General features: G+C 36.5%; 3 protein-coding genes across 3 annotated transcripts; 2 read left to right on the top strand and 1 right to left on the bottom strand.

Moving 5' to 3' along the window:
- Positions 1-1,057: 1,057 nt before the first annotated feature.
- Positions 1,058-5,872, bottom strand: LOC119546290. The gene is made up of 8 exons (XM_037852471.1): positions 5,742-5,872; positions 5,023-5,661; positions 4,573-4,930; positions 4,458-4,516; positions 2,619-2,783; positions 1,724-2,362; positions 1,266-1,623; positions 1,058-1,209 (listed from the first exon to the last, which is right to left on the bottom strand). The coding sequence occupies exons 1-8, from the start codon at positions 5,867-5,869 to the stop codon at positions 1,141-1,143; spliced, it is 2,415 nt and encodes an 804-aa protein (XP_037708399.1). The 5' UTR covers positions 5,870-5,872; the 3' UTR covers positions 1,058-1,140.
- A 1,971-nt stretch (positions 5,873-7,843) lies between these two features.
- On the top strand, positions 7,844-8,329 carry LOC119548243. The gene has a single exon (XM_037855383.1). The coding sequence runs from the start codon at positions 7,881-7,883 to the stop codon at positions 8,208-8,210; it is 330 nt and encodes a 109-aa protein (XP_037711311.1). The 5' UTR covers positions 7,844-7,880; the 3' UTR covers positions 8,211-8,329.
- Positions 8,330-8,566: 237 nt separating this feature from the next.
- LOC119547962 (thioredoxin domain-containing protein 5 homolog) lies at positions 8,567-9,210 on the top strand. Its single transcript, XM_037855011.1, has one exon. The coding sequence runs from the start codon at positions 8,585-8,587 to the stop codon at positions 9,170-9,172; it is 588 nt and encodes a 195-aa protein (XP_037710939.1). The 5' UTR covers positions 8,567-8,584; the 3' UTR covers positions 9,173-9,210.
- The last annotated feature ends 4,734 nt before the right edge of the window (positions 9,211-13,944 follow it).

Here is a 13,944-nt window from a genome sequence, read left to right as displayed (position 1 = left end):
CTCCTCGTCCTTGTTATTGTGTTTTTTGCTGCTTTTATATGTTTCGGGTGTTCTGCTTCGTTTCTTTGGCTATAACGCAAATCCCTTTGTTGCCCCCGCCCCCAGACCACGCCCCTTTTCGGGCCAGCCCGCATCCGCATCCGCATCCTTTTTTTTCGAACAATAGCTGTGAAATAATCACTTGCCTGTTTGCACTTTATTAAGTGGACAGCGGCGGGAAAGAGACAGCACGCCCCAGGCGCCATCCTGTGCAAGGGAGATAGTTGCAGTAGATTTACTGACCCAACTTTAAGTCGCGCTTTATTGTCGAGCTTTTGGAACGGAGTAAATTAATGCGGGATGCGATAGAGTTTTATTTTTAGCGCTCTTAAGACTTAATATTTTAAATGCAAGGTTATATCATTTTAAACGATTATCCATCTCGCTACACAGAGCAAACTATCTAAGAACATTCTTCTTGAATTGAGAACATTGTTCTTGAATTGAAAACATTGTTCTTGAATTGAGAACATTGTTCTTGAATTGAGAACATTGTTCTTGAATTGAGAACATTGTTCTTGAATTGAGAACATTGTTCTTGAATTGAGAACATTGTTCTTGAATTGAGAACATTCGTTCTTAAAACCGAGTAAGTACATTTTGGTATCAATACAAGAACGAAATGGCGAGAAGAGAAAAGTTAAATTGAGTTTACTTAACAACTTTTTGATAAGTATACACTAAGGACTGAACTAATAGTTTATTTGTACGCCAATTTAAATTCTAGCAAAATAAAAACATTTTCAACTTAAAAATGTCGTTCTATTTTTAGGAACATTTTCAACTCAGATGAGAACGTCAGAATTTGCTCTGTGTAGAATTGCCTTTTTACTCGTAATCGACCCATCAATTTCACACCAAATCCACCTGTGGGCCCAGAAAATGAACTTATCGATCCGCAGTCGATTAATCGAATGTTTGTTTTATTTATGCTAAATTCAGATTTTTATTTATTTATGCAAATAACCAAAAATTAGGATTAAATAATATATTTTCTAACATTTTATGTGAGCGTTTAAGAACGCAGCATAAGAGTCACACTTCAAACACAATTGCATTTCCTAATGAACGTCTTTAAAATTACATTCAGTTTCTCTCGTTTCATTGAAACTGCTCGGCCAAATTAAATTGCTTAATAATCGTGACCACTGAAAAGGCCAATTTCACCATCTAAAACAAAGCAATTAATTAAAGAATACATATAATTTAAGATCGTTGAAACCCACAGCCAGATTGGTTTGCATGCAAATCGGGAAAACTCCACCTGCTGTGAGAGTAATGGGTTGCTGCAGATTGTGAAGAAAGTACACCAAAGTGGACTTGTAGCGACGGTCGGCAGCCGTCCAATTTGATTGAAATAGACAGTCAGCGAGGTCCTGGCAATCATCGATAATCATGTTGCACAGATAGCAAAACGGAAATGTCTCCATAGAGACGTCGAACATGAAGAGACAAGTGGCGACGCCGGTCCAAAATGTTGAGAAGAACATCAAGTTGATCATCGAAAGACCCAGCACTGTACCGATCAAAACGAACTGCACAAAAATGGTGCCTGAAAAGACGGGTCTCAAAGCGTTCACATAGCTAAAGAAAGGGATAATCTTATAATAATTAGATTCATTTCAAAGCACAAACTGCAAAAGTAAAAACCAAATAAAATCGAAATAAATTAGTTGTATCGTACTCCAATATCAAGCGATGATCCCGGATGCACTTAGTTAGGTCCTCCAAGTACTCATCTTCATCTTTTCCCGGCTCCGATCTAAGATTTCTCAGTCGATCCTTCAGAAGGTTTATGTGACATCGAGCCATCAGCATGGAGACCAAAGGACAAACATCCGTGCACAGATCCATGTAGATGCACCATGTCATCAGAAGACATTCCGCGATGCTGGAGATAAGGAATTGCTCATCGGAGTCGATCAGGGGAAAATACATTCGCCAGGCGTGACGTCCCTTCAGCAGAAAATACGGAAAGTTCATGACTACAAAGCTGGAGTAAAATATGTGATACATGATATCAAGTAAGTTTCCCAAGGCCACATAGCGATGAACTGTGGACCTCTCCTCATCCCAAATGCATCTCTGGTCCAGTAAATCCAATATTCTCTTGGCCTCCTGCCTTTTCTTGTAGCCAATCATGGTGAAAGCGCACTTAAAGGAACTTCCATACATGTTAACCCCGATTTCCAGGGAGCTGAGGAACTCGCCAGCCGAGAAGCTCTTGAACCGATGAATGTACTCGATGGTCATTGAGATTGGCAGAAGGATGAACATCAAAACAACCATAAAAGTTGCCCACATATTGTATAGCAGTATCCATCTTGAGGGAACAAGTATTATAATATATAAGCTATAAAGGTGCCTCAAAGTATGCAACGAAAAAAAGCGAAATCTCGCAAAGTTGATTTAACGGGCTTCCGGGCCTAGCATAAATTTGTTGCCTACTTTTAAACACCTTTTTAAATATTTACAAAACACTTGTGATTTTTGTAATACAACATTATTATTGAAACAGATAATAATACTGAATTTAAGGAACTAAAAACATTACAAAAAACGTTTAAGATTTAATTTACTTTTTGTTTTCTGGCTCTGTCCAGCCCATCGACCACATGACCCGATCCAAGTAAATAAAAGCGTCCCGCGATTGAACCCGCTCGTCCAATGATTTTTCCTTGATGTGAGGAAACACTTTGCTTAACATCTTGTTCGTGGAGTATTTTCTGGAGTATCTGGCTAGTCTGGAAAAAACGGCTTTTATAGGGAACCAGTCTGTTGTGGCTGTCTCAGATGACTTGACGGTTTATAAAACTTTTAAAATAACTATCGGTGTAAATTTTGTGTTGTCCTGCAAAAACCATAGAGCATTTAATAATTCACAAGTTTCTTCAACCTTGAATACAGTATGCCATTTTCCCACCATACAGAAGTCAATTTAATACTACGCAATTTACTTTTTATCAGAATGCAATTATGATATGCAGTGTTCCTGAGAAACCGTAAACATTTCTTCCATCGTTCAACGAGCAGGACATTAACATGCCATTAACCAAGTAAAACATTACCAAAGTCGACAATAATTCGCTTGTATCGCTTTATTGTCCCATGTCGAACCGAAAGCCCCTCTTTTACCGACCACTATCATTGCCTTTTCGTCTGTCATTGCGTTGACCATTGGCGGTGTTAATCAACGCCACCGCTATGGAATGCAGCCGAAAAATGATTGCCGCCAAACACATTATCTGTATTATTAATGACCTGCTCGCCACATTTTGCACTCTTCAAAAAGATTGTGTTAAAATTTTTAAATATTATTTCTAGGAATTGTTTTTATTAATTGTAAAATAAATCATATGAAACACGAAACGAACTTATTTTTAATAACCATGCCAAAAATTGGGATTTAATGAACCGATCTTTAATAAATTGCCTTTATTTTCAAAAGTAAATTTCTTTCGAAATATATATTATTGTTATATATATATATATTATATTATATGTTAATCCATACAGGCTTTTAAGATCACTTTCAAAGGTGTCTAGAAGTAAGCCACAATATATTTTGAATCCGCATCGCATTTTTCACAGCATACTTTCAGACACCTTTACAAGAAATGTAATAATCCGTATAATTTTGTAGATCCTTTATACAATTTCTCAGTTTTATATCCTATTTGCAAATACATTTACATGTAAAAATAAAAAAGAATTAAAATAATAAATTAAAATGGCTACTCATTTTAACAATTTTTTTCTTCGTGTGCTGAGTGTCCTGTGCATTGGCATCATTGTTGATTGAGTTGGTCGATAGAACCGCTGGGGCTTCCCCTCATCCAAACGTATCTCTTTAGCTCCCTGCACAGCACATTGCATTCTCATTATAGCCTTGCTTTTCGGGTGTTTAATTAATTGAAAGCATTTTTGCCAGCGCTTTGCGGCCATTTCCCCTTTTTCCAATTTGACGGCGAGCGTGAAGCGTCGACCGTAATAATATTGACTCATTGACGTTGAGGACAGACATCCAGACACACATGCACACAAAAGGACCTCCGCACACAGGCGAATTAAATGCATTCGCAGGAGACAAACCGTCGGTGTGCCCTAGAATCTTTTGTCAGTTCTGTTAATTAATCGGAATATTTTAAATTTTTTTCCGGATGCTGATGAAGCGACTGAGTTTAAACTTTAATCACAGTCTGAATTGCATAATAAAACTTAAAAAGAACGGCAGGCTTTTACCCTTGAAGTAAATGATATTGATATTTATTAATTTTGCGAGTTCTACAAAGTACGTACAAAGATAATATAAACTATTCTATGGTCCTTGGTACGTACACATTTTTATCAGTACCATTGTAATGCATAATTCGTTTCGTTAAAAGATTGTATTTTATTAGATGTTTACCTATTTAAACTTTTCGGCTAAGTTAAATTGCTTTATAATAGTAACCACAGAAAACGCCAGTTTAACCATCTGAAAGAAGCCAAAGAATTAAAATAAATTCCTAAGAAAATTCAGATTCAACTTACAGATAAGTTTGTCTGCATGCAAATCGGGAAAACTCCACCTGCCGTGAGGATAATAGGTTGCTGCAGATTGTGAAGGAAATAAACCAAAGTGGATTTGTAGCGACTGCTGGCAGTCGACCAATTTGATTGAAATAGACTGTCAGAGAGGTCCTGGCAATCATCGATAATCATATTGCAGAGATAGCAGAAGGGAAATGTCTCCATGCAAACGTCGAACATAAAGAGGCAAGTTCCGAGCCCGGTCCAAAATGATAAGAAAAACATTACGTTTATCATCGAGAGGCCCAAGACCACGCCAATCAGCAGGAACTGCACGAAAATAACACCCGAAAAGACAGGTCGCAGAGTGTTGACATAGCTAAAAGTGGAGGTCCATTAATAATAAGTCAAATCAAACAATAATAAGTCAAATAAAAACATTTTAATAGCCCTAAAATGCCGCCAGCTTACTCCAATATCAAATGATGATCCTGAATGCACTTGGCCAGTTCCTCCAAGTCCTCATCGTCTCCTTTCCCCGGATCCGATCGAAGACGCAACACCCGATTCTTAAGCAGGAGGATGTGACATCGAGCCATCATCATGCTAACCGTGGGACACACATCCGAGCACTGAGCCATGGTCACCACGTAGAGCATTAGCAAAAATTCCGCGACACTGGATATCAGGAAATGCTCATCCGACTTTAGCAGCGGAATATACATGCGCCAGGCATGATGACCTATCAGCAGAAAACCTATGAAGTTTGTGATCACAAAGACCCAGTAACACGTGTGGTACACGACGTAGCTACAGTTTCCTAGGGCCACATAGCGATGCACCAGGAACTTCTCCTCATCCCGAATGCATCTTTCGTCCAGGCGATCCAGTATCAGTTTTGCTTTTCGCACTTTTCTCTGACCAAGCAAGGTATAGGTGTTTTTAAAGGAGCATCCATACATATTGACCCCGATCTCAAGAGAACTGAGAAACTCGCCAGCCGAGAAACTCTTGAAACGACGGACGTATTCCACGACAATCGATATCGGCACCAAGATAAAGCATCCAAGGGTTGTGAGAAAGCAAAATACCTTGTAAACCTCTGCCCATCTTTAAATGTAAAGTTTAATTATATTAACTTAATGTGAAGATTAACAAAGTTTACTCAATTCTTTTTTGATGTTGCTTACCTTTTTTCATAGGGTTCTGTCCAGCCCAAGGTCCACATGACCCTCTCCAAGTAAATAAAAGCATCGCGCGATTGAACACGTTCGTTCAACGGCTTTTCCTTGATGAGCGGAAAAAATTTGCCTAGCATTTTTCCGAGGTTACTTCTGGAGTATTAAGTTATTCCGGTAAAAAGGTCTTTTATAGGGCACAAATGTGTTGTGGATTTCTCACATGACTTGGCGAAATTTCCCCCCAAACTCTTGATATATATTGACAAAAAGTTGGGCATATACGCAGATTTGTATGCTGATCATATAAGGATTATATAGAAATTTTTGAAAGCTTGGCCTAGCATCGCTTAAGTTTATCAATTTATCGCTAACCGAAATTTTGTATGTGTACCTTAAAAATAAAAAGGTGCAAAGAGTTTTTATATTTGTTTATATTTGTATCATCTATAGGGTATTCGTTTATATTTTTCTCATCTAGAGGGTATATTTTTGTCACATCCTTAAACTCTTATAATGTTAAAGCTTTTTTTTAACTAACAAACTTGCTTCTCAATTTTTAAATTATTAACCTGGGGAAAAATGGGCTGACCTCAAAAGTTTTGTTGAAATCAAATATCCATAACTGCTGAAAGACTAACCATACACACAACATTGGTTTATTATAATTATATTCAGCGTACACGGATAAAGTCTCATTAGTTTTTGGTCATTTTGAAACCGTCTAAATTATGACATCAGCAAACCAAACCACAGAATATGGTACGAAAACCCCGAAATATATAAATTATAAATAATATTCTCCATTTTAATTAGCTGGCTACTCGGTAACATCATTTTCAATTCAGAATGCGGCATCGGCATTTGCGTAATTGAAATTTTCTGACTAATTAAAAGGCAACATTTGTTGTTATATGTTCGACTAATTTACAACATATTCGAGCGTAAAACGAGGCGTATAAAATAAAATAAATTTGATAAGAGTACTCTGATGACAAATGGAATGATACTCATAAATAGAGCTTTTAATTTGGCTGGTATAAAAAAGTAAAGCAAAGCGATTTATTAAGAATATAAAATTTAATGCCACATAATTATAACGAATTGCATGGCCATACTTAAATCGTTAAAATTTACCATTAACGCTTTACCTTAACCAAGTATAACATTTTATTTGATTATCTTGCAACCAGAGAGATATCTTTCATTCAATTATTTGCATTGCTTTTAATTTCGCGTAAGTTGAACTAATTAAATGAATGAAAGTGGAATTCTATACAATATTTTTTGAGTCAAACCTTTGACCGGTCCTCACATGGCAACGCAGATTTCAGCTGTCGTCAATCCTTTGAGTGAATGCAATTTATTTTAATTGCGATGGCAGGCGGCAGGACACAGCTCAAAAGAACGTAAAGGAAAACAATTTTAAATGACCGTAAAATTACGCCAAAACCGAGTGGAATGAATGGCGAAAAAATAAAATATTTCCTTCTATTTATTTTACTGCATGTCCCGCTCTCGATTTCTAGGTCAAGCGCTCTTTAAATTTTCAACCGAAATTCAATTGAACTATTACTTCTTCTTAAGTAGGTCTTATTTTAAAATAAACAAAATTAAATTTAAGCATTTTTATATTTTTTTTCTGTATTAAACAAATTTGCGGTATATATATATTTTGTACTACTCATAAATATACATTTTTAAATATTATAATCTAAATCTTAATCCTTTTAGTTAAATAAAAAACAAATTTAAAGGTACATTTATCATCTTTAGAAATACATCAACGGAACACTCTCGATTTCTTGTGACACCTTTAGCGAAGTTAGACTGTACGTTAGCTAAATGAAATATTTTTTGCAAGATGAGGAAAATCCTAATCGCGTGCTCAAAAGGAAATGTCACTTGCAGCTGTCCCAGCAGGTAGCTAAATTTTCTAGCGCCAGCTGCCTTTTTCTCCGGGGATTTCCCCAGAAAATATGCCAGTGGCAGAATTTCTGAAATTCTATTATAAACAGGAGCAGGTAGCAGGACGTCATGGTATAAAAATCTGGAACCCCTGACCTCAAACAGCACTGCACTCTGGACACTCAAAGCGAACAGATCTTTCCGCAGCACTCATATCTTTAAACCTCTGTTAAAATCTACATAATGGCCGAGTTACTTTTTCCACAACTAGAGCGTCCCTTGCCGACGTTGCCATCACTGCATTATACTCTATTTGCCTACAGGGAGGAATTGCGACGTCGCGATGCTCCATTTATGAAGATGTCCACCATCAAACTGCATCTTACGGATAATCTGATCCTGCAGACGATCAAAAATATCCGGCAGTACGATACCATGGAGATCATGAATCTAAACGAGGAGATCAACTTCAAGCGGCGGTTGACCAAGCAAATGAGGAAGGTGCGCAAACTGGAGAAACTCGGCCTCAACATCGATCCCCGGAAACTCAATGAAGGTGGTCAATGGCACTAAAGACTGTTTTCATGGAACTTCTAACTCCAAACACTCTATGCAAATTCTAACGTATATCATACAAATCCTTAACTATCCTTACATACTCTGAGCATGTGAAATTAGATTATAAGCAAAGTCTCTTCAAGTTTCTAAAACTCCACAAGCCGAACTACTAAGTCTGTCAATTTTTTGAAGAAATAAAAAAAATCAAAAATAATTGTGTTATTTTATTGCACAAATTTTATTGCAAATATTTTTATCAAAAATCTTCTTTAAAAGAATATTATAACTGCGGGGACCAAAAATCCACCACTTAAATTTGAGTTATAGATATCAGAATATTTTTATTAAGTCAAAGTTACCGTTGAGAAAAATTCCAAAAAAAGGAAACAATGTCTAAATTTTTGTATTTTCTATTTTTTCCAATAGCAATATTGGTTTGCAATGCTCGTTCGAAAGTATTTTCATCGGAACAGTCAGTAAACTTAACTGCAGCTACATATTGGAGTATAAAACATAGGTCCATTGATGATTGTACACCAGGCAAAGTCTTTCTGCTCACACCAGAAAATTTCTATGATATCACCGCAAAGGGGACATTCTTCGTAAAGTTTTATGAACCGGACTGCATGGGCTGTGAAGATTTTGAGAGTACCTGGAAAGACTTGGCCAAATCATTCAAATCTAAACGAAGCGTTTGTTTTGCTGAATTAGACTGTGAAAATGCCAAAGTAATATGCAACGAATATGAGTTACGGTATGAACCAAATTTAATATGGATTGAAAACGGTGACGAAGTACGCCAATATAATGGTGACTTAACTTTCGAGCGAGTGAGCAACTTTGTTAAAGAAATGAACGAGTTAAATTCTTCTAAAAACTCTTCGCCGGAAAGTACTCATCCAATAGCAGTTTCTAACTACTTAAAACTTGTTGGATGGTTAGTTTTTGTTAGAAGTGTGCCTATAAATTTTCACTGAATATCTGTAAAATAAAAAAAAACTTTAAAATTAAAAAACCGTTTTTATTTCCGGTTCCCCTGTTGCCTTCAATTTTATTATTTTAGTGCTCGCTATCTAATTATTTGGAAGAACTTTTGTCAACCAAATGCAGAATTTATGCAGGCAGAACACACATGAGGGTGGTTAAAACCGAAAAACCAAAAACAAGAGCGCATCTGTTGGGTTCTGTGGCGGCCATAAAAAGTTTCTGCAACGGCAGCAACGAACCACATGAAAAATGCCTGCAAAAGCGTAGATTGTATTCTCAGCAGTAAGTTGCACTTATACCCTTTGGTCGTTTAGTTCAGGGGATCACCATCGAAAGCCAAAACTGGTTGACTTTTTGTGTCAAGTCCTAAGACCTATTTAAATGTCTTAAAAATTTTAGGCTTTAATTTTCTACGTTTAAATAACTAATTCTTCAAATTTTGTATTTACCCTTTGGTAGATTTTAGCCCCAAGCCAAATAGTGTGTTGTTAACCTCTTTAATTTGAAGACTATATTTGTTGCAAATATATTCAAATATATTTTATACATCACATAATTTAAAGCCCATAATACCGGGAAACATCATGTCGAAACAATTGGCTAGAAGTCGTACTACCATTTTTTAACCGAAAGAGAAGTTGTAAGCATGCTAATGGGTGTATGTTATGTGGGTGTGTCTCAGTAATTTAGTGCGCCATTTAAAATGTCGGTCCTTCGGGTGTGGTTTAGTGTCTTTAACGGAGAGAGAGGATCCGAAGGCAAAGTGTGTTAACTTGGAAAACAATGATATGTGGGTGCATTTGGTGCTTGCAAGGAATTTTCCTGCCTTTTCTGGGAATAGGCAATTTTTAATTAAACGCGCAGTTCTTGTGTAAAATATGTGTTTCTTAGAAACCATTTTATCAACTAATGATTTTTAAAATAAATTGTAAGAAAGCTTCGACTTGTAGACTTCTGACTAAATTGAAGTGTAAAAGAAATCTAAGCTGACATTCAATAGACTTCGCAGACATATAAAAGAAAAATCCGAACCGAGCAGAAGCGCGCCGTTGTGTATTTTGATACTCTTGAGAGGAATTTTTCTTAGAAATTGCAATTCAAGTACCAGTGACGAAACAACAAATAAGTAACAAGAAAATAGAAGGCAAACGCCAAGGATTGCACTAAAAAAATGGAAACGGAAGACAGGCAAAGAAAATATTAATCCGAAGCAGCGCCGAACAGAACCAAAAAGTTTTCCCCGTCCGCCAGAAGTTTTCCTCTCCCGAGGGAAAGTTTTTATTTTCTGGCTCGAAAGTTTCGGTTGCCACTCGAGCAAAATAGCTCGATGGCAGGAATGCAACTCTGTGCGAGTGTCAAAGTGCAGACGCTGCTGACAGTCACTCACAGAAGTACACCCACACATGAGGCCTGGCTTGAGGCACTGTGGTTTTTAGCAGTTAAGTACCGAGCAAAGTTTTGCATCCGACTTGGGTTGTTATTTACTTACGAATAACAGACGAGAGGATATGTATGTATGTAAAATTGTTTTTATTGATATAAAAAGTTGTATAACCTTATGGAATGTTAAGTAACCTTTTTTATGCAATGCCTAATAGACAATGCTTTTATGATGAGTAAATAGATTAAATAAATAATATTCTAAAGATCATTTAACATATTATTTAAAATATTTTTAATGATTAAAAAGTCAGATAAATAAATATAATCATGATTTCAAATCTCGCTTCATCTCAATCTATAAGTATTTAAAAAGTTTTAAACAAATTTCGAACCCACCTGATCTGACCGAGAGCTTTTCATCCGGTCTTCATCAAACACATAAAATTCCGGCCACATACCATCCCTGCTACCGTGGCCATCTAATCCCAAACCACTGTGGGGAACCATCCACAAAATCGCAAAATATTTTGTCCTACAGACAAAGGAATCCCGAGGAAAGGAGACGATGAACCGGCAAGATAGGACCAAGCCCAAGCTCAAAAAGAGCAAAAATTCCAGTCAATCCATAGCGTACTCCTCTTCCAACTTGGCCCACAAAAACCCAGTTGAAATATGCACAAAAGAAATGGAGTGAAGTGTAACGAAACTAGTCGTGACACAATTTCCTATGCAAATTACACAAGTCATCGGGAAAATATCAAATATCCCGGCCAAATGAAAATGGTCAATTCATAAAATTCCTACGCCAATAACATTATCAGCTCGTAAAAGAGGGCACCCAAAAATACTTGAAAATATAAAAAGTTACACCCTTCTAGCATTACATTTCGGGAAAATGTCCCACACACACGTAAAAAGAGACATGGACCATTTTGGCAACAGATAAATGAGGCACTCGGGATGAGGATGTGGTTCAAACTCAACTCGTAATATGTGTTGGCCAAAACGAGCATAAAACGAAGCCCGATACAATCCCAATTGAATCAATTGAATTGAATCGCCAACCAAAGGTTTGAGTTTATCGATTTGCGGGAAACGAAAAAAAAGGGGAAAGGTTTTTCTTTTTGTAGTACCTAGCCATTGAAAATGTTGACGCTCCTCGCGGTTGGTATTAGATTTATAATTTCTAACACTTCTAAAATAAATATAAATGTAATTTAGTTTAAAGCTATATTATAAGTGGAAAATACTATTACTTCCAAATGGATTTCTTGCCTTTCTTCTTTTTTATCTTTTATATTTTATGTTTTTTTATCAATTTAATGTTTCGATTAAAATATTACTTTAGTAAAGCCCTCGATTAAATTCTCTCCTCTAAAATATAGGATATTCCACCTACCGTGACACTTAATTTGGCTGATACTTTTGTGTTTCTTTTTTCAGGAGCAACCCTTTTTTGTTAAACCCCAAAACGTAGCCACGGACATGGAGGAAAATAAAAAGAATATTGATGTTCTCAACTGTTGAAGAGGAAAGCGGGTACGTGTGTCACATGGAGTAGTTTTCCCAATTTTAGTGGCCGCTGTTGCTTCAGCAATTTGCCCAATGATGCAATGCGGTAGCTAGAAATTTATGATTCAATACTGAATGTCTGCAACAATTTTGGGGCACTACCAATTGAACCCACTTCCTGTAAACCAATCGATATAGTTTTGCGAACTGTTTGAATCACATCTTAACTTTTACTGGTATTTTACCATACAGACAACAAGAAGTTGATAAACGAACTGAGAATTAGCCAAACTTTTGCAATATAAGTGAAGTGAAAAGAAACTCCTGAGCATCGAGCAGAAAACAGTCAAAGATGTGTTTTGTTATCGGTATCTAAATACTTGTAAACCCAACAAATGCTCTCCCAATATCCGCGAAAAGGTTGCCAAGTTCACATAACTTATTGATTTGTTGGTATTGTACACTTAATGCGTATGCCAGTCAGATTTTTCCCCGGATGCGGAGTACTTAACATATCTATGACACCATCAAAGTTCCTTCCTTTTGTGGGGCAAAGAAATTCACGAATATGATTAACAAACATGAAAAATCACTTAGGAAGTCAGACATATAGTATCTCTTCCCCCATTTCACATATCATATTGTACAGGAAGTGGTGCTTTCATGATGATAAGAATATCACATTTTATTTATTTATAAATTCAACATTCAAGGTGCCGCCCCATTTTTTTAGTGTGCATTAGAATACTTACATATAACTCAATTTATTTACCAAAAATATTTCCACAAAAAGCAATTTCAATGAAATGTGATAACTACAACTCCGTTAATTAATGAGAAATGTTACGCTTTCGAAATGTTTCAACTTTGGAATACTTGCATCCCATATCGGTATCAGCATGTGTAACTTTCAGGGCGAAACTAAAAAAGTGCAGAGGGCATAGGGCATGGGGCATGGGAAATGGGTTCAAATCATGACGTACAACAAGTTGCCACAACTTTTCATTACAAAAGCCAGAAGCAGCAGCCGCAGTCTGTTCACATTACTGTGCCATGAGAAAAGCAGAAGGCGCCTGGGAAATGGGAAATGGAAAAGCGAAGCAGGAGCAGGTCCTGAAAGGAATAGGACTCCTAGCTGATGGCCCGGAACGAGGCTTTGATGCTTCTGGCCACATGCGGCTGCAAAACAGGAATAGCTGCAACCGAACTCAGTTGAAAACTAATGAACTACTCGTTCTGGTTTGCTGCTCACACAAAAAATAAACAAAACCAAAAACTAACACTAAAATAAATATGGAAAAATCATGAAAAACGTTGACAAAATGGCAAAAAGTTGGCACTCCTTCTCATTGCCAGTGTCTCTGCGTTCAGCGCCATAAATTTTCCATGTAAATATGCGAAATATAAAATTAAATGCATGAGCAAAGGGGGTAAAGATGTGGCAAAATGGGCTCCCCAACTTGCCTGGGCCCTTTTCAATGGCATAAAACATTCGGCATTAAGTGCCAGAAGTGAAGGTAAGTCATGTGAAATCATGTTGTTTGCAGCCTTAAGTGTCGACTTTAATTAAAGAAAATATGAATGATGTTTGCATGGAAACAAGTCCTCAAATAAGCTTTTTATGGCTTACGTAAGGCAAAAAATATTAGTAAAATCATATACCCATTTATATAAGTAAATACCTATTTTTTAAAATCTGATTTAGGCTATACCATTGAAAATGATTCTCTAATTAAAGATACATTTAATGATGTTTGCAAGGAAACAAGTCCTCAAATAAGCTTTTAATGGGTTAAGTAAGGCAAAAAATATTAGTAAAATCATGAACACGTTCATATAATTTAATATCTATTCTTTAAAATCTTAT

Source organism: Drosophila subpulchrella, chromosome 2L (assembly GCF_014743375.2).
Source record: "Drosophila subpulchrella strain 33 F10 #4 breed RU33 chromosome 2L, RU_Dsub_v1.1 Primary Assembly, whole genome shotgun sequence".
NCBI classification, from domain to species: Eukaryota; Metazoa; Arthropoda; class Insecta; order Diptera; family Drosophilidae; genus Drosophila; species Drosophila subpulchrella.
This window is presented reverse-complemented; position numbering and strand designations above follow the sequence as displayed.